The 20,224-nt window shown below is 35.9% G+C and overlaps 2 protein-coding genes across 7 annotated transcripts in view; both read right to left on the reverse strand.

The window, feature by feature from the left end:
* The window catches only part of LOC113704100 (uncharacterized), a 35,017-nt gene extending 27,779 nt beyond the window's left edge, over positions 1-7,238 (reverse strand). Inside the window, exons 1-5 of one of the 3 annotated variants that reach the window (XM_027225762.2) lie at positions 6,155-7,236; positions 4,023-4,167; positions 932-1,210; positions 622-789; positions 188-403 (exon numbers count right to left, since the gene is read on the reverse strand). In XM_027225762.2, the coding sequence (XP_027081563.2) occupies positions 188-403; positions 622-789; positions 932-1,210; positions 4,023-4,167; positions 6,155-7,056 (1,710 nt within the window). In that variant the 5' untranslated portion in view covers positions 7,057-7,236. Of the gene's footprint in view, positions 1-187; positions 404-621; positions 790-931; positions 1,211-4,022; positions 4,168-6,154 lie in introns of those variants that run through there. The other 2 variants (XM_027225763.2, XM_072060826.1) reach the window with 2 other exon arrangements.
* A 2,421-nt stretch (positions 7,239-9,659) lies between these two features.
* Positions 9,660-13,961, reverse strand: LOC113703519 (uncharacterized). Of its 4 annotated transcripts, none has more exons than XM_072062236.1 (4): positions 10,980-13,961; positions 10,341-10,753; positions 10,085-10,131; positions 9,660-9,923 (listed from the first exon to the last, which is right to left on the reverse strand). In XM_072062236.1, the coding sequence occupies exons 1-2, from the start codon at positions 13,763-13,765 to the stop codon at positions 10,657-10,659; spliced, it is 2,883 nt and encodes a 960-aa protein (XP_071918337.1). In that variant the 5' UTR covers positions 13,766-13,961; the 3' UTR covers positions 9,660-9,923; positions 10,085-10,131; positions 10,341-10,656. The 4 variants fall into 4 exon arrangements, with proteins under 4 accessions (XP_071918337.1, XP_071918340.1, XP_071918338.1 ...); XM_072062239.1 differs by having other exon boundaries at positions 10,122-10,233; XM_072062237.1 differs by having other exon boundaries at positions 10,122-10,259.
* Positions 13,962-20,224: the final 6,263 nt, after the last annotated feature.

Below are 20,224 nucleotides of genomic sequence, written 5' to 3' on the forward strand. Positions count from 1 at the left end.
TAACTGAATATATTCATCAAATCGTACAAAAGATAAATATAAGAGATTCTGCAAGAAATGGCTTGAAATCCATCACTGCATGGAACATTCATAACAATTAGGACTAGAAATAGTTCTGACAGACAACTGACACTGCATGGCCAACACAGCCAACTAGGCCAAGATGAAAACACATTTAAATTCTTACGCGAAGTGGACTCTGAACAGACAATCTTTCCAGCACAAAATTCTCAACAAATGGATCCCCCTGGAAATCTTCATCTCCACCATCTTTTGAGTCCTTGCCAGATAAGAGTATTGACAATTTCAGACTCCATGATTGGCCAGAATTGACACAAGCAACAAAGGAAGCAAGGTCAAGCTGATAACATAATGTATCACAGAGCTGTTCAACACAGGAAACCTGCCAAGACAAACAGACAAAATCAGAAAGTGCTGGTGCTTGTGCACGTGTAAGTTTATACATTCAATCTACATAAACAGACAACTTGATACATTTTTGTCATGCATCGATTCATAACCATGCAACGGACGTCAGAAGAAAGTACAACAGCTAAGGCATGATTTGCATATGACATTTAAAAACTTTAAACTACGAAGCTTTTATTCACAAAATATTACCTCATCTGACTTATTACCATATAAAGGGGATTCCTCCAAGCGAAGAACTTGTGATTTAGTGGTCCACAAAAGTTGCATCAATTTTCTTCTCATTGCAGTTTTGCCAGACAAAAGATCCCAGCCCATGACAGCAACAAGGGGTTGAAGTCGCGGAGCAAGTGACAAAATCTACCACATATATGGATACCAAATAAGAAATATAAAAAACGGCAAGTTAAGGAAATAAATCAACTTTCAATGGCAAAAAGTCTAGTGTCAAATGGATGGTTAAACTAGTAGAATCAATTTGAGCACAGGAAAGGACACGTACATGGCTAGCTTCTTCAAGTTGTTCATCCCGCACAGCAGTCAGAGCAGCATCCATGGTGCATTCAAGAACATGCAAGCCACTAACACGAGCATAATGGTACATATCTCTCGTGCAAGCTGATGTTGCAATATTCAACTGAACACTTTTGATGTTTGAAGTCGTCTCAGGCGTCATTTCTGCACTAAAATTCTCAAGACGATGAAAGGGCAAATGGATCCTGCCATTTTCAGAAGCTTTGAATGTCTCTATTTCCTCAGAAAGTAACTCATCTTGAATAACCTGTAAAGAGTTACAATACAGGCTGAAATAAGTAATCTATCACCAATCAAGAATGTGCTAAAGAATTTCTAACTTTCCTACCTAAGTACAAATGTAGGTCTTGACATATTTTAAAAAAAAAAAAAAAAAAAACTCTGCAATTCCTCCATTCAAATGCGCATGAAGGACATAATCGTTTAACAACAGAGAATGTTCACCACTATTAAATGCAAAGGAGAACTCAGCAGGAAGTCTAAAAAGGGGTAAAATGGTCACAAGAATAGCCGCCATTTCTTGTGTGTTTGAAGGCAAGTGCTAAAGATCAGCCACCGAAATCTCATCCTCATTTAATCATACTGGAGCTTCAATCAGAAACAAGATAAGAGGCCAACTATTGAATTAAAAAAAAGAGATGGAAACCTTAATAAAGAACAGAAACTGCAAACACAAGGAGCCCGCTGGTCTACATACTTCCTTTATGCAGCTACTAACAGATTTGCTTGCTTAAAACCAAGCTTATCAGCTAACAATCCAGCGTTCTTTCCACCAATGCATGCAGTTGAGAAATTCAAGCCTATAGTAGCTCTACAGATCCCTTTAGGGATATTTCTTAAGAGGGCTTCCCGGACAGACTGATGGCTGATTGATTGCAATCAGCAGTATGTGTAAAGAACCCTAACTGTAGAAATCACCATCAAATGTTTAAAAGTCATGCTCTGACGTCTGAAAAATCGGCAATCAAATGGCTGAGTTGCTGCTGGAGTGTCTCCACCCAAAATAACCCCCAAGAGAGTCAATGGTGTCAAAATGCAAAACTTAACGTCCAATATCACCCCCCTTACGAGGCTAGAACAGTTTTTGTTCAAACTCTCAATCTTCTATTTTAACTACTACTACCAAGGTCAGGTATCAACATTTTAATGTTTTCCATTTTTCCAGGCCTATTAATGCTAATTGCCATATAAGATATAGTATCTAAACTGTAGCAGTTGAAGAAGGCCATTAATGTTCAATTTGCTCCCTGAATTATAGTTGACACAAGGAATCGGATGAAGGCGGTGACTAACCGAAGCAGAAGAGAAATCACAGGAGAAAGAAAGAGTGAAGATGAATCAGGCAAGGGAAGGAAAAATTGAAGCAGCAGAACAGAAAGAAGCAAAATGAAATCAAAAGATGGAAGAATGAAGAGAAATAGAAAAAGATCAGTTTAAGATATAAGAACTGAAGAAGGAAAAGGAAGTGGGGTAGATAGATACAGACACCAAGAATATGCAAATAGATGATCTACCACTAACAGAGAGTAAGAAATCAAACAACAGAATGGAAAATGAATTCGATGGAAAATGTTGGTTGCATAGTTGAGTAAATGAGAAGCAGAATTCAATTAATCTGCAGAAAAACAAGACATATCAACATGAGGGATCAGCCACCACAATGCAGTCTTATATATAGCCTGCTGAAAGATGCAGCTAACTTGACAACAGCATACCATGATGTTAAGACAGACAATCACCCTTTAAACTGCACTACTAAACAAACGTCATACACTAGAAACCATCTTAGAGTCCTTTTGCATGTCCTTGTCATCAGAGCAACCATCTGAAGTTTACCGAGCTTAAAATGCCAAGGAGTCCATCATTCAGGAGGCTTGACATTCTTTGCCTCAAGTTTACAATCTTCTGAGTTGAACCCACAACCTTCAATTAGAGATGGAAGCCCAACCCTTGAACACAACAATTTTCAGGAAAAGATGGCAAAACAATAAGCAATGTATATAAAATACTGACCATCAGAACTGAAAACTGCCCCTACCTGCGGGACCCCTTCCTATTGAAAGCAAGTCTTCCTTTGGGACATCCCATTTATAGGAACCTTACATGCAACCCATATCTTGAAGCAAGTTTGTCTGCGCCTTTCAGAATATGGAGAAAACTTGCCAAATTCATTATCACCTGATCTAAAAGTAAACAAAAATGATTCCTTTGTTCTTTTTTTGGTAAACCATTTTTCCATCACCCTTTCAGTCCATTTTAGCTGACTCCATTGTCAAGGAAATTCAACCTCCATCAAACATGCTCAACTTGCCAAATTATAATTCACCCAAGAGATTTCTTCCGCTGTTGCCACTCTAGAGGAAATTCACGTTCAATGTCACATGCAGCAGAGCTCTATGACCATGCACCAAAGCATCATTTTACATTCCTATACTTAGTGTCTTTGGTGTGCAGAAAGCCTCCCATCCCACAACTGCTCCCACTATGTTACACACCTAAAGCAGTCTTCAAGTAGAGTGCTTGCACCTCGGTGAATCCTGAACACAAATTTCCTTTCTGCAGGGTGCAGATGTAGTTCTACTCTTCTCCATTATAATTAATTCCTACTTCAATTTATCAATATTGCAGATAGTACCTTGCAAGAGCAGGTAGGAAGCTTTCACTGCTATTTGCAGTCATAGATTATTAACTTATTGGATTAACAGGAAAGCGGTAAAATACGACCAAATCCTCAGCCAAATTAAGTCCTTGAAAAAAATTGAATTGCAAGATAATAGCTTCCCATCACAGAAGATCAGATATTTTTGGAACTAATATACAAAGAATAAGTGTGCACTTTTTTCTTAGAATGGAAAAGAAATAATAGCATCAGGATAGCCAAAAAAATATACATTTACTTCTGTGTCAAAAAGGACTCTACAAGATTTCACTAGCCGGCTACAACCAGTTAAGGGTGACTCAACATAAGCACCATAGCAAAAATTATGAACAATTAACTATTTTTTACTGGCAAATAAGTTCAGCAGCTCAGATGTTTAAAGACTAAACATCAATACCACCTGAATCATCTGAACAAGACGGATGCAAGATGAAGAAAGTGCTTCTCCATAAACTGACAACAATTTATCTCGCACGGCGAACCAGGAATCTCCATAGTTAACTCTTCTTGGCAAAACCTTCCTGAGGAGACCTTCCAAAACCATTCTAGTACAACAACAAAACGGAGTTGAATCAAATAGCTGGAGAACTTCTTCAAGCTTTTGACATATTAAAAGGAAACAAAGAAAAAATCTCAAAGTTAACAGTAACTGTCTTAAAAAAAATAACTGTCTTATCATTGGTACATTTCTCTTTTTTCCCCTTCTTTTGGTGACTTTTAAGAAGTGGCAATAGAAAGAGAATATATAGCAGAATTTTAATTACTTATGAATATTCTGTTGGTTTGTTATGCATGAAAAATTAAGATCTCATGGAGCAAAAAAAAAAAAAATAGCTTCTGCAATCTGCAGATAACAAATTTGTGACTAGGAGAATACTATTTTTGTCTCTCGACTTTTGACAATCTGAAAGATGTTTCATAAGAGACCAATTTTCACCTAGGAAGGAATTTAGAGAATGAAAAGACAATGAGGTGCACACATAAGTTTCAAGCCTCTTGACAATCTAAATTCTACATCAATTGGCAGATGACTACAGTAAACCATAACTGTCTATAACAGTTATCAATACACTAATTCCTCATGACATTCAAAACTTCCAATGTTGAACCATCAGAAAAACAGAGAAGATAACAAAGCCCAGCTTCTACGAGAAAGTAATCAATGTCAACAAAACCCCAATATACAAAGTGATAAAGAAGATAACTGCACAGTACACACATGCCTAAACAAGTTTCCACTTCCAAAGCATCAAATTCATAAAATCCTCAAACAAATTATGTTGATTAAATAATGCACATCCTGTGCTTAGAATGGTCAAATTATTCCAGGACACGTAATCAATTCCAGCCTCCTTTCATATGAGAATCACATAGTACATTGACCCTAACAATAACTACCTAGCCCATTAACTTACAAAGTATCTTTCCTAAATTTTCATTGCTTCTATACAATTTCAATTGCTTCTATACAATTTCAATTATTATTTTTCCTCCCAATTCTACCCTAACAAATAACTGCTGCTGGAAAACATCAAACAGTCAATAATTTTAAATACTTTCATGAGCTTCATGGTTGTGATGTATTTTATCAAGACATTAGACTCATTGCCCAATGAATCAAACAGATCAGATATCCACAAATAGTTGTATTCTCTTTTCAAAGATGCCAAAGTGGATACTGGCTTCTATTTGCAATTTAGACTGATATCAAATACACACCCTCAAGATACTTAAACATTAAAAAAAAAAAAAGAAACAAAAAAAAACTATTTCTATATTTTTCCAGAAGTTGCTGGCTCACTCCCATATGAAAGATACCAACTGCAAATTCAAGAACAAATTCAAAAAAAATCTTCTCATTTGGTAATTCGAAAAGTATGTGAGAACCGAGCAAACAAAAGCTTCTCCAGTTTCACGTCAATCCAGTAACATATCCTTTTCATCATCAGAAAGTTGTTTGTTAGTTTGTTTAGCATATCCAGACAGCACATTGAGCTTCAAATTTGCAAAAGGATAATATTGACTTCAAATTTGCATAATCCTAAAAACTTCAAATTCACATGGGATAATGGTCAACAAATAGCAATTTTCATTAGCATTTAATTCCTCCTGGATGAGAATTCCCTTTTCTCCCTTTCATAAGCAATATGTGTAGATATGTTAATACCATTAACTAGTCTTCAATCTCCATATTTCACAACTTTTGAACAGCAAACTTCTTGGAAAACTCTTTCCTCTAATAGTTTATATTTTAATCTATCCTCTCAATCTAACGCTCTCAAATTCAAGCACGCTATTGTGTCCTTTTCCATGCATGTCAATTCTGGTTCATTGGACAAGGTCAGGATACAGACGAAAGAGCCAACAAAATTCCACTTTCTACTTCTGATTTTCAATCAAAATCATATTCAACCAAAAATCACCAGCATAAACTCCAATTAATCTCGATAAAACATTAAAGGAAAATAAAGATTACAACATTATTAAAAAAAAAAAAATCAACCATGTTGGTAAAATCACAACTGCACATACCGGTAGTCCATGTCCTCCACACCAAAATCCAAATGAAGATACTTTAAATGGGAAACCACCCCATCCAGCTCATTCTTGTCCAATAATTCCTTCATAGCATCTAAATGCACAATCTGGACACATCTTTGCGCCAACCTAAACACCCTATCCTCCACCTCCATTCGTTTCCCTTCCGTCCTCAATGTAATTGCCATCCCTGAATCATCCTTCTGAATCATACCCAGCTGTTTCTCAATATTCACACACAACACATCAAAAACCTCTGCATTTTCCAAAATTACCCTCTTCAAAACCATCATTTCCTCTTCCCCAATCTCCTCAACAGATTCTGCAACCCCCTCCCTCTCCTCCTCTCCCTCTACTACCATCATGTCCGGCCTCAATCGGCTCAAACCCACATTAGAAATCCTATCCAAAACCCACAAACACTTACCATTTTCCTCGTCCAAAATCCTAAAACCGTCCTCTTTCGCCAAAAACTCAACCGGGATATTGAAATTTCTAAAGCCGCCTTCATTTCCCTGAATTCCATTCAACTCTACATGCTTTTTAACACTCTCCACCACCCTGTAACTTACAATTTGCACATACAACAAGAACTCAGCCCTCAATTTCAAGCTATTTTCGTCGAACGACCAGAGCCCCAGAACGGGTTCATTGAATTGCAAAAGTTCGAGGGTTGACAAAAAGGCGAGGAGGGATGGGGAAGGGCAGGAATGGTGAGACCAGAGGACTGAGTCGAAGCGGCCACCTTTGGCTACAATTGTTTGCAAAATTGATCGGGCAAGCTCCGGGCTTCGGACTCGGAGACTACGTAAAGTCGCCCGAAGTGGCTCGAATTGGGCTAAAAAGAGATGGTTTGCTGTGAGTTTACAGAGGAACTCTGTTTCTTTGTCTTCCATGGATAATCTATGGAGAGATTAACCGGTACTGATGCATACATACAGCTTCGGTAAACGTCTAGGTTTCCGTCCAAAAAGGACCGCCGCAGCGGAGTTGAGATCGGTTAATATATAGTTGAAGAAATATGAGAGGGAAAGTTGGATGCTGGGATTATTATACAAGCAAGATAAGTTGAGCTGGGGATGCAGGAAACCAAGAACGAAGGGGAGCAAGAAGGGTTAATTTCATTTTGCACCCTTTAAACTTCAATTTTAGAAATGAAACACTCTACTCCCTAAATTATAAATTTCGTCCCACTTCAATGCAATTCTTAGACGGAACGCGAAAGAAACAATTTTTTGGGGACAAAAATGTAAATTCATGAGACCCAAAAAAACAAAAAAAATCCTCAGAGTCCACTGAGATTCTTTTGGTGTACCTTCATCTACTGATTCTTATTCATCTTAATTTAATGGCCCCTTCTCCTTGTTCTACTCCTCACCAGCCCACCCAATAATCTAACTCTTTCACCTTTCCAACTCAATTTTTAATCTCCAAAAAATTGGCAAAAATTTCTAATTTGTTGAAATCCAAGGTGCAAGCGGTGTCTTGCCCGTCAATATAGGCCTAAACTCTAAGATAAGGCATTTTAAATTTTAGCGGTGTTTAGAATAGTGATTTCTGGACGAGTTTCTTGACATCCAACTAGCAGAGATGAAATGTTGTTGTCACTAAGGTTCAAGAGTACTGAGGATCTCAAATAACATCACGAAACCAATCTAACTGTGCTAGAATTTTCAAACCTAGGTTATCCATGAAATTGGTTAAACCAAAAAAAATTAGTCGAGGAATTCTAAAAGTCAGATGTAGTTACGAAAAATTGATTGTTTTCATATCACACCCTTTTTTAATCAATTTTGACATTGACCGCAAATGTCTCTTGTTCTTCAACATTAGTACCATCATTGTTGTTTTGGTTGAGAATAATTCTTTTAGTTGGGATTTTTTTTTGGATATAGGGGTTTAAATATGGGGTGATTAAAGGATTGTCTGGTCTGAACATGGTTTTGTGGGTTTCCAGAAAATTTGGATTTTTTGCTGTAAATTGAAAGTGGAAATTGGAAGCAGAGGTGCCGCTAGATTTGAAGGTAGGGTTGTATTAATTGTGGGTAATGTTGAGTGTGAGATCGAAGCATTTTTGGGAGCATGGATGGCCTTTAATTTCCTTTGGATTTGTTTTGCAGCGGATGACTATGTGGATATTCATTTTCAATGATGGAGAGATATGCATGTTATCGATTATGGTGTTGGACTTGGCTAAACCTTTGATTGTATGCTGTTGGCGATGGTGGTACCTTCTATCTGGTAATAGAAAAGGAAATGAAAAAAAATGTAAGAACGAAGGAAGAAAAAGAAAATTTGTTTGATTTTTAAGAGGTTTTAAGGGTTTCTGAATTGACATTTATGTACCAATACATCAGGTTAATTTTAGTTAAAATGATAAGTTAACGGAATATGGGAATTATTCTGTTAATTTTGAGCATTTCAGGAAGAATTATTGTATTTAAGTTGAACAAAATTTATAGTTTAGAGAGCAAAGCGTAGTTTAAGGATGCAAATGATAGTTGGAGTAAAGAGTGCAAAGTGGAATTAACACAAGTAAGAGCTTAATAGCAATTATCATTTCAAACAAACTGAAAATGGGATTGTTTAACGAACAAAAAACAAGTCATTGTTAGTATATAGGTTAGAAGGTTTTAGATACTTGCAAAGTTTGATATTTTAATTCAAACTGACAAGCTAAAAGTGGGATTGTTTAACGAACAAATCATTGTTGGTATATAGGCTAGCAGGTTTTAGATACTTGCAAAGTTTGATATTTAAATTCAAACTGAGATAAATGTAACATACATCTAAACTCGTAAATATATACATTAACAGTTAACAGTGTAAAAAAGATTAATACTTAATGATATTATCGAAGCAAAAAAGTCCACCTTCATGTAAGTTGGTATTTCACATTGCTTCATAAACTAATTTTGTCAAAACATTCCCTCGAAAGAAAAAGGAAAGTTTTGTCAAAATATTGCAGTTTGCCCCCTATACACTTTTTTGATTTCCTTTTCTCCCTGCCAATGGAGTCTTTTTTACCCACGATGGTAGAATGTTCCCATTTCCCAATTGATACCTTACCCAATTTGTGCTTCTCGGGAATTTTGACCCTAAGTTGGGCTGCCAGAGCCAGAGGACGCGACTTGCACGTGGATAAATTGTTCACTCAAAAATCCTTTTCCCTTCTGATTTTTTTTTCTTGGCAGTTCCTCCAATTATTTAACGTTTTATCTTTTCTTTTCATTTCTCCTTCCCCTTCACTTCCTTCTTTAACTTTTCTTTCAACCTGATATTGCCTAGGTTACTTACTAGGCCCTACTAACATTTTACGTTCAAAATCATCAAGATATGGCATAAAAGTATGAACCCCACCATGGAAAGATCCACAGCTTTAATACATGGATATGGTAATAAGGGAACATATGAATTTATTGTACAATTGATCCTCACCTTTTATCCCCTTATGTTGTTCTGATAGTAACTGAAATTTCATATAGTAGCAAAATCAAAATTCAAAGAAAGCGGGAGCAAGACTATGCATTGTAAGCATAATGTATTGCATACTATCCAAGCACAATATGGAAGCACTAAGATGTTCAAGCAGAATTGAGCCAATTGACAGCCTCCCTGAACATCTAATTCTTATAAAGAAAGACTACAGGAATATGTTTGAATCATCCATTTATTTTTATTTTCAAATAAAAAGCCAAAGGTGTCTTCTTCATTAGCTCACCCCATTAACAACTTCAGCTTGGAGATTCAGACCAGTAAGCAGCTGCAAATCAAGATTTCAAGCATTAGTACAAGAAGACATCCTTTTCCATGCCAGTGGGCACAACACTTATATAACTTTTCTCTTGTTTCCGTTTTTTGTTTTGTGTGTGTGTGTGTGTGTGTCTAAATTGGATTCTGAACGATAGAAACCAGTTAGCTTACAAGACTTCGTCCAAAATAAAAGCTTGGAGATTCAGACCTGTAAGCAGCTGCAAATCAAGAATTCATGCATTAGTATGAGAAGCCATCTTTTTCCATGCTTGTAAGCACGACCCATAGCTTTTTTTGGTTTGGACTGGAATAGATTTTGACTGGTAGAACGAGTTAGCTTGCAAGCCTAGGTCAAGAATAAAATTCTTTACCTAATATGGAAAAAATGGACTTCAACTTGTAGGCTGTATTAAATTCTTGAGTATACCTGTGGATATTAAGCTTCAAAATTTTCTTGATGCACCCTGACACCAAGGAAAACATCCTTAATGAGATGTAATTTTCTGACAACTTCATTCATATGCATCCTGTCATTTGGTAATCTTGCAGAGCACTTGAGTCCAATTTTCAGCAGGGAAATAATGCAATCAATCTCTCTTCCACCATTAATAGTTTCCCCTCCAGGAGTCATATTTCTGTTTTCATCTCCTTCAAGAAGAAGCAACGGCTCCACGATCTTAGAAACTTGTTCATGCAAAGCCCCATTAACATAGTTATGTAGATCAAGGTCACCCACGAATATATCATCTGTTGGCCTCCTTCCTGTAATCATTTCTAGCAAAAGAATGCCGTAGCTGTAGACATCCCCCTGAGTTGATGCCGCAAGACCCATTCCATACTCTGAGATTTTGTTTCTATACATGTTATTATTGGGTGGTAAAAGAAAAACTATAAAAAAAAAACTAAGTGATTAAAATTAATCAAATGTTAGATTGGGGCATAGTGGACCTTCTTTTATAACAAAATGACTTAATTAAAATTAGCTACTATGCATCAGTGATTAGAGATCTCAGAGTAATTATAATAAAAAAATTAAAAAGAATTAAATCTTCCAAAAGTTCTATACTTCTGTGCACAATTAAGTAACATCTTGCCCATAAAAAGGTTGTAAATTATAGTTACTGGAGCTGCATAACCGATCGATCCTTTTATGGCAATGCTACTGCTGGTTCCTTGCTCGGAAGACGTGTTGATGGGTTTTGGGAGAAGCCTTGCCAATCCAAAATCACCCACATGAGCAACAAGATCATTGTCAAGAAGAATGTTACTTGGTTTTAGATCACAGTGAACAATCTCAGCTTCGCAGTGGTCGTGAAGATATTGCAATGCTGAAGCCACATCAATTCCAATATTTAGCTTCTGAAGAAGATTAAGACTTCTTGAGCTTGTTGCCTGATCAGTTGTCTCTGAAGGATGCAGCCACAGGTCCAGATTTCCATTTTCCATCAACTCATAGACTAGAGCTTTGAATTCATCACCCTTGGAATCAATACTGGAGCAATAACTCACGATAGAAACGAGGTTTCTATGGCGAATATTTCTTAATGCTTTGCACTCGGCCTTAAAACTTTTCGAAGCCCCATTCTTCTGAAGATCAAGAACTTTGACTGCTACAAGCTTGTTGCCATTTTTTTCTAGCCTTCCTTTGTAGACAAATCCAAAATTTCCTGAACCAATTAAGTTTTCTGGAGAAAATCCAGAAGTTGCACGAAGAAGTTCATGGTAAGAAAGCCGTAAGAGCTCATCGATTCTTGGGGGCATGCTAGAGAATCCTGCCACCATGCTTCTTTCTCCTTTATGATATACCAAGAAATATAACAACAATGCACCAAGAACCAGAAGCGTTGCTGGTAAAACAATGGACAGCAATATGATAACCTTCAGCTTTCCTCTGTTTTTCCCCTTAATCACTGGGCAAGGAGGGAACTCCAATTCTGGAATGCCTCCACAGAGTTTGTTGTTGCCAATCAATGATATTTGGCTTGCATTACTGAAAATCCCTGTTTTTGGTATCTCGCCCTCGATGTCGTTGTAGAAAAGGTTTAAGTACCTCAAATATTGAAGCTTCTCAAGTTCCTTTGGTATTGGTCCTGTCAAATTGTTACTTGAAAGGTCTAATTGCTGGATGCTCTTCCAAGAAGCCAAATTTGGTGGAATTGTTCCTTGGAAAAAATTGGCTTCCATATAAAGATTCTCCAGATCTGAACAGTCAGCAAGTGAGATGGGTATAGCTCCAGCAAGTTGGTTGTGGGAAACCGAGAAATTCACCAAATGTACAAGCTTTCCAACTTCAGGAGGCAGAGAACCAGTGAAAGAATTTTCACTTAATCCCATAGCAATCAGTGATGAGTGCGTCTCCAAAAAATGTGGTGATATAATTCCAGTGAAGTTGTTTTGAGATATATCAAGATATTGCAAATTTTGACAGTTTATAAGAACATTGTCAAGTATATTGCCCCCTTCAAACTGGTTGGTTGACAAGTCCAGAAGGTATAGAGTGGTGGCGTTACATAGGGTAGAGACTATCTGTCCTGAAAATTGATTATTGCCAAAACGCAGATGTTGCAAATTTTGTAATTTGCCAATATCTCTTGGAATGACCCCAGAAAGAGAGTTGGATTCAAGGCTAAGGATATATAGGTTGACAAAATTTCCAAACCCTTCTGGAATAGTTCCTGACAGTTGATTTCCCCCCAAGTACAATTCAGTGAGTTGATTTGAGAGATTGGACATGACTCTAGGTATATTACTTCCAAATTTATTGATACTCAGGGAAAGGATTCTTAGATTACTGCAGTTGGTCAGTGATCCAATAAAACCCAAGTCGCCTATAGAATTACTGCCGAAGAGATTATCACTAAGAGATAAAAAATTAAGTTGTGTCAGATCTCCTAAATTAGTCGGAATTTGGCCGGCAAACTTATTGCTGGAAAGATCAAGTACCTCAAGCCCCGAAGCATTGGTGATTGAAATTGGAAAGTTTCCATAGAACTTGTTTCCCCCAACACCTAATGCTTCCAGATTTGGTAAGGTGATTGGGAGATTGCCATGAAAGGAATTGCCGGCCACTGAAATGACAGTAATGGCTGAACTATTAAAGATGGAGGCAGGGATTATACCAGATAGTTTATTTTCTCCAAGAAATAATTGAACCAACCTTTTCAAGAGCCCCATCTCTAGAGGCAGCTTTCCCTCCAGGTTGTTGAAGTCGAGAGCGAGTCCAATCAATAACGATAAGTTACCAATGGAGGAGGGAATCTCTCCTGTCAAATTGTTTGTGCGAAGGTTAAAATATTCAAGCTTCTTCAGACTGCTTAGCTGATCAATCGGAATTTTCCCTTCTAGCTTGTTCCCCGTTAGGCTAATAGTTACCAACTCTGCGCAGTAGCTCAGGTTTGCTGGGATTTTTCCACTGATTGCGTTACTTGATAGGTTCAAGACTCTCAGCCTGAAGAGGCGACCGAATTCTTGGGGAATCTCTCCGTGGAATTGATTCTCCGGAAGTTGGATGAACCTCATGAAGCTTAGATTTCCGACATGAGGAGATATGGTTCCAGACAACTGCTTATGCCGTAGAGTCAAGGCTATGACCCTCTGATGTCGAGTACTACAGGTGACTCCTTCCCACTGGCAATGGTGCTGTGAATGGTTCCAGGAATTCAGGACTCCAAACGGGTCATCATATATCTGCTTCTTGAATTCAAGCAGAGCAAGTCGATCGGTCTCATTTTGAAATTGTTTAGCAGCTGAAACATGGTTTACTGAAAAGTTCACGGCAACTGAGAGTAGGAGAAAAATGCTCGCTAATGTTGATGATGAGCGAAATCCCCACATGGTATTGGGAACTTCCATGAGCTGTTGGATGCGAAGATGGAATAATTTGCAACAAATTGATGATTGAACGATAAAAGTTTCTGCGGTATGGGAACAATGTTTTGGGCTGTTATAGAATCTTGCATGTAGCCCGCACAATTGGAACTAATGGGACTTAATTTTCTTGGTATATTCTTGGAGCTAAACCTCGTTGTCAGAACTTAATAGAGAAATGGTCAGTAAGCTTCCACCAACTTGCAATTTACGCATATCGACCATAACTAATACTTTTCAAAGCTGGGATTAATGTGATCATCTACCAGAGATGATGATTAACGGGAAGCCTTCATTTGTGTGGAGTACTTGATCTTCCCAATTAACACAAATCACAAGAATCTTGATATTCTTAGGTGATGTTCCCAATTTTTCCCCTTTTTATGTTGCTTTAATGCCATTTTCTCAGAAAATTTTTAATTTTTTTTTAAAAAAGAAGGGTTTTTTTTATGTTATAATTTTTAGTTTTTTCTTTTTTTATGTTGACTTAATGTCATATGTGCATATCAGGTGTATGCTAGATTTAGGAAAAAAAAATTTCAAGTAATGTTCCAATGCTTTCCCTAAAATCTAGGTCAGATTGTCATCCTGAAGCTAATTTACTTCATTTTAGAATGTGTGATCGACAAGAAAAAGTTTTTTTTTTTTTAAAGAAACATGAGAGATGAAACAATTTGGTGGTCCCAAGATTTTTAATGAAACGGAAAATTACTTGGTGAAGACTATCATTTAAGGTCACACATGGTCCGCAGCTGCTGGGTCATCTTTCTTCCTCGTGCACAAATTCTCTCTCATTAAACAATTAGAAATTCATTGAATATTCATTATGATCGTGATTAGTGCAAATATTCATTGTGTACTGCTGATGAATCATTTTCAGGTACCGGAGATCCTTAGCCGCGGGAACTTCTATTCATTGTTAATGACAAAGTGATCATGAGTTAAAAGCTACTCAGCCGTTCGGATTAGATAAATTCATCGTATTTCATGCACTCACTCAAGTCGATATTTTTGTGGTTAACCATTTTGCGTCCATATAATTTCCTGAATCCGCTGACTGACTGACTACTTTCCCTACTTGAATCGTAAAAAAACGTTCCTCATTTGATTGCTAGATGCTAGATCAGGAGCATGGTTTTCAAGCAATATGGTCTGTTGGGGAAATGAGAGAAATATTTTTTGAATAATTATTCTTGACTAACATCCGAAATTGTCGATCATATAATAAAGGATTAATCACAAAAACTTCCCTCAAGGTTTAACTAGTTTTGCACTTTACGCTCTAACATTATTTGTTCCTCATTTTATCAGTAAATCGTTAGTCAACTCTAATATTACGTAACGAAAATGTCAAAAAGATATTGATACCCTTAAGAGTTAATTGTAGTAAATCCCTTTCAGGTATACTTATTTTGAACTTCACTCTCTAATATCATCTTTCTCTTAATTTGTCTACTTGTCCCTAAAATCATTAGTCAATTCTAATATTTTGTACCACTCAAAAAAAAAAGTTACTCAAAAAATAGTCTCACTCAAAAACTTGTTAGAAAGGATCAAATAGTTGCTTTTGACTTACTTTTTAAGTGTATAATTTTAAGCTTGTATTTTAGCACATTGCATGTCTTTTCTGCAAGGATTAGAAGACTTGAGTCTGTTGGTGTAAATACCACGAAGATGAACAAAGAAAGAAAAGGTTTGAAATAGAAACAAACTAATGGATAATCCACCCATTTTATTAATTTTAGAAAATTTCATGTTTGTATTTATCGTTTAAAAATGTCGTGATTTGAAGTAACTTTTTTGTAGATGGACTCTATTTCCACAGAGTTGATATTTTTATTAGGGTTATTATCACTTTACTCTCTTAAACTATATTACTACTATCAGTTTACCCCCTAATGTTATCTTTTAGTCACTTTACCCCATAAGTAATTCAACGCAACATGTTAAGAAATTTTGGACAAAAATACCCTTTTATTTTATAGCATTACTACATTGTTATTATCACTTTATTCGTTTAGATTATAGTGATACAATCACTTTAATTCCTAACATTATTTTCTAGGCATTTTACCTCATCATTAATCTAATTAGTATGGTCAAAAAATTTAAATATATGTATCCTTTTTTTATATATAATTAAAAATAAAAAAAGTTGGAATGGTTATCTTCCTTTTTTGTTCACTTTAAGAGATAAAAAACATAAAAATAAAAGAGTTTTCTCAAATTTCTTTTTTTCACATTTATTAATACTAGGAAAAGAAAAAGAGATAGGAAAGAAGGAGACAAAAAATTAGATTTTGCAAAAAAAGAAAATAAAGAAAAGTCTAACATTATCGTATTACTTTAAGGTTGTCAATATTAGGATTGGAATTTTGTGGTAAACAAAAAAGTGAAATAATTTTAAAATAATAAAAGTATTTAATTTTTTTAATTTGTAATTTTTAAAAAAAGAATTGAGCTCTCTCTCTCCCTCTCCCCCTTCTCCTCTCCATCTTTATATATTTTTTAATATTAATAAGATTGTCATGAAGAAAGCAATTAATACTTTGACTTTTTTTTTCTTGATACTAAAAATGAGAAAAGTCACTCTAAATTTTTTATTATTTTTATTATGCAAAGAGGAGGGTATTTTCCTCTAAAGTTTTTAAACTTGTTAAATTGGTTTAATGGTAAGATAAATTGTCTAAAAAATAACTCTATAGTGTAAATTGATACTGAAACCATATTTTATGGGAGCAAAGTGATAATAAATTTAATGGTTAAACATGTCTTTTCACTTAAATTAACAAATTCCGTTAAGTTTGACCGTTAGTCTTGGAAGTAAAGTGACTAAAAGATAACGTTAATGGGGAAATTGATAGTAGCACCAAACGTTAAGGGGGTAAAGTGATAATAATAACCCTTTTTATTATTTCATTTTACTTTATTTTGTTGTTCCTTGCGTGCCCTGAGCATTACTCAACAAGGCACTGGATTTTGTTGAAATAAATTACACTCTAACAAACACTTTGGGATGACATTATTGTCCGTTTTGCTTTGTTTTGGTCTTTCGCCTCTCTTTCTACTACAGTTAAGAATCTCAATGTGTATGGGAGAAGTGACAAAGAAATTTCTCTATCGACGATTTTTGAACATATTGAAAATATTCAATTAGAGTGACCATCTTAGACTTTTCTCAAAGTTTTTCTAACCCCTCATTTACTCCGTCAATATTAACCAATCTGAATGCTCTCACAATTTCTATATTCGTGGCCCACAATTTATTCTTTCATGTCTATGACAGTGAGTCTGCTAAATGACTTGTCCACTTCACTCAGCTACTTGTTAGGAAGGACCAAACAGTTGCTGTTGACTTCCTTTTCTAAGTCTATAATTTTAAGCTTGCATTTTAGTACACTGCATGTCTACTCTGCAAGGACCAGAAGACTTTAGTCTCTTGGTATAAACACTAGGTGGCCCCTGTCGGGGTTTCTATCCCACATCGGCTTTGGGGGGGTTGGGATTTGGGTAGTTAAGTCCCTGGGAGCAATCCAAGAGTTGCCGGCTTTTGGATTGACTTCTGGGATTAGGTTTAATTAGTCAAATTTCGTTTCCCGAAAGAAGAAAAAAAACAATGGCAGTAATCTGCCTGCGTCAGTTCGAAAGAAACTCTGCTTGGGTCGTCATTCTCTGGGCTTGTGGGGGGTCTTTACCGCTTAGTAGCAGCAGGTCTAATGGGCTTGGCCCCTGTCGGGGTTTCTATCCCACATCGGCTTTGGGGGGGTTGGGATTTGGGTAGTTAAGTCCCTGGGAGCAATCTAAGAGTTGCCGGCTTTTGGGTTGACTTCTGGGATTAGGTTTAATTAGTCAAATTTCGTTTCTCGAAAGAAGAAGGTATAAACACTAGGGAGATGGACAAAGATAGAAAAGGTTTCAAATCATAATTTACAGTTCTCAAAAAAAAAAAATCATAAATTGCAGTAACCACTTTTCTTTAGGCTATACTTGCTCACTGTTAATATCTATTACAAAGGATAAATATCTTTTGGGATAAGACAAAGTTTGTTTGTCTATAATATACACTAATATAACGGACTGATTAGAACAACAAAGTGTAGTTTTAAAATATTTTAAAATGTGAAGAATGATTTTCTGCAGTAAATCAATCCTTTATGTGATCTTGCACAGTTAGAATTGTTATAATTCAAGAATTGTATCTTATAGTCATTGATCAAAAAATTTTTCAAAGTTTTGTTTCATGTGAATACGTATTTACATAAGAAGCGCAAGTGATCAGAATCATTGTCTAAAGTTGAGGCATCATTTGGTGGTAAAATTTTAATGAATTTTAACCGTTAACAAGGATCTGACCGTAAGTCCAAACTCCAAAGTCAGATCAAATCAAAAGAAACTTCTCAATTCTCAAAAGTGAGTTCGGTCCTTGGATCTGGCTCGAAGCAAATCATATCCGGCGTCAAATTTAGCAAGGAAAATTTTCCTTACTTCTCAGAATAGGATCCGACCCAGAGATCTGATTTGAAGCAAATGCCAGATCTTTGAGAAGATCTAATTTTCTTGCTATCTCATTCATAGGCATTCGAATTGGGCTAAAAAGAGATGGTTTGCTGTGAGTTTACAGAGGAACTCTGTTTCTTTGTCTTCCATGGATAATCTATGGAGAGATTAACAGGTATTGATGCATACATACAGCTTCGGTAAACAACTAGGTTTCCGTCCAAAAGGGACCGCCGGAGCGGAGTTGAGATCGGTTGATGAAATATGAGAGGGAGAGTTGGATGCTGGGATTATTATACTAGCAAGATGAGTTAATTTCATTTTGCACCCTTTAAACTTCAATTTTAAAAATGAAACACTTTACTCCCTAAATTATAAATTTCGTGCCACTTCAATACAATGCTCGATGGAACGCGAAAGAAAGCTAATACTAGAATAATTATTACATTCCGTTAACTTGTGAGTGTAATTAAAATGAAACAAAAGTATTTGAGGACAAAAATGTAAATTCATGAGACCCAAAAAATAAAAATCCTCTCAGTCCAATGAGATTCTTTTGTTGTACCTTCATCTGCTTATTCTTATTCATCTTAATTTAATGATCCCTTCTCCTAGTTCTATTCCTCACCAATCCACTCAATAATCTAACTCTTTCACCTTTCTAACTCAATTTTTAATCTCCAAAAAATTGCCAAAATTTCTAATTTGTTGAAGTCTAAGCCGCAAGCTGGGTCTTGCCCATCAGTATAGATATAAAGTAAAGCATTTTAAATTTTAGTATTACTATAGAATAGTGTTTTTTCGATGAATTTTTTGACATTCAACTTGCAGAGATGAAAAGTTGTTGTCATCAAGGTTCAAGGATAGTGAGGATTTTAAATGACAACCACGAAACCGATCTAACAATGCTGAAATTTTTAAACCTAGATTACCCATGAAATTCATTTGTTGAAAAAAAAAAAAAGATTACCCATGAAATTGGTTAAATCAAAAAAAAATTAATCGAGGAATTCTAAAAGTCAGATGCAGTTAGGAAAAATTGATTTTTGTTCATATCACACCCTTTTTCATCAATTTTGACATTGACCGCAAATGTCTCTTGTTCTTCAACATTAGTACCATCGTTGTTGTTTTGGTTGAGAATAATTCTTTTAGCTGGGATTCTTTTTTTTTTTTTTTGGATATAGGGGTTTAAATATGGGGTGATTAAAGGATTGTCTGGTCTAACCATGGTTTTGTGGGTTTCTAGAAAATTTGGACTTTTTGCTGTAAATTGAAAGTGGAAATTGGAAGCAGAGGTGCCGCTAGATTTGAAGGTATGGTTGGGACATGCTGGGTTGTATTAATTGTGGGTAATGTTGAGTGTGAGATCGAAGCTCTTTAATTTCCTTTGGATACGTTTTGCAGTGGATGATTATGTGGATATTGGTCTTCAATGAGGGAGAGACATGCACGTTATTGATTCCGGTGCTATTGATTGTATGTTGTTGGCGATGGTGGTACCTTCTGTCTGGTAGTAGAAAAGGAAATAAGAAGAAATGCAAGAACAAAGGAAGAAAAAGAAAATAATGTTTAATTTTTAAGAGTTTTTAAGGGTTTCTGAATTGACAATGCTAAGTTAACCTAATTATTCTGTTAATTTTGAGCATTCCATCGAGAATTGTATTTAAGCAGGACGGAATTTACCGTCACTACAATAAAAATGGTTTTTCCTGACACGCCTATAAGGACACTTGCTGGTTTTTGTCATTATAGCATTTCTATCATGACACTTGTTATCAATTCAATAATATATACTTTAATTTTTTTTTATTTTATCTGATATAAAAATAATAATGTGTCTTTAGATTCCCTATCATGACACTTGAAAAAAATGTAAGATACACCAAAAAATTAAAACATAAAATGATGTCGTTTGATTTTGGCGGAAGATTCCTTTGCCAAAAC

This window comes from Coffea arabica, chromosome 8e, assembly GCF_036785885.1.
Source record: "Coffea arabica cultivar ET-39 chromosome 8e, Coffea Arabica ET-39 HiFi, whole genome shotgun sequence".
NCBI lineage: Eukaryota > Viridiplantae > Streptophyta > Magnoliopsida > Gentianales > Rubiaceae > Coffea > Coffea arabica.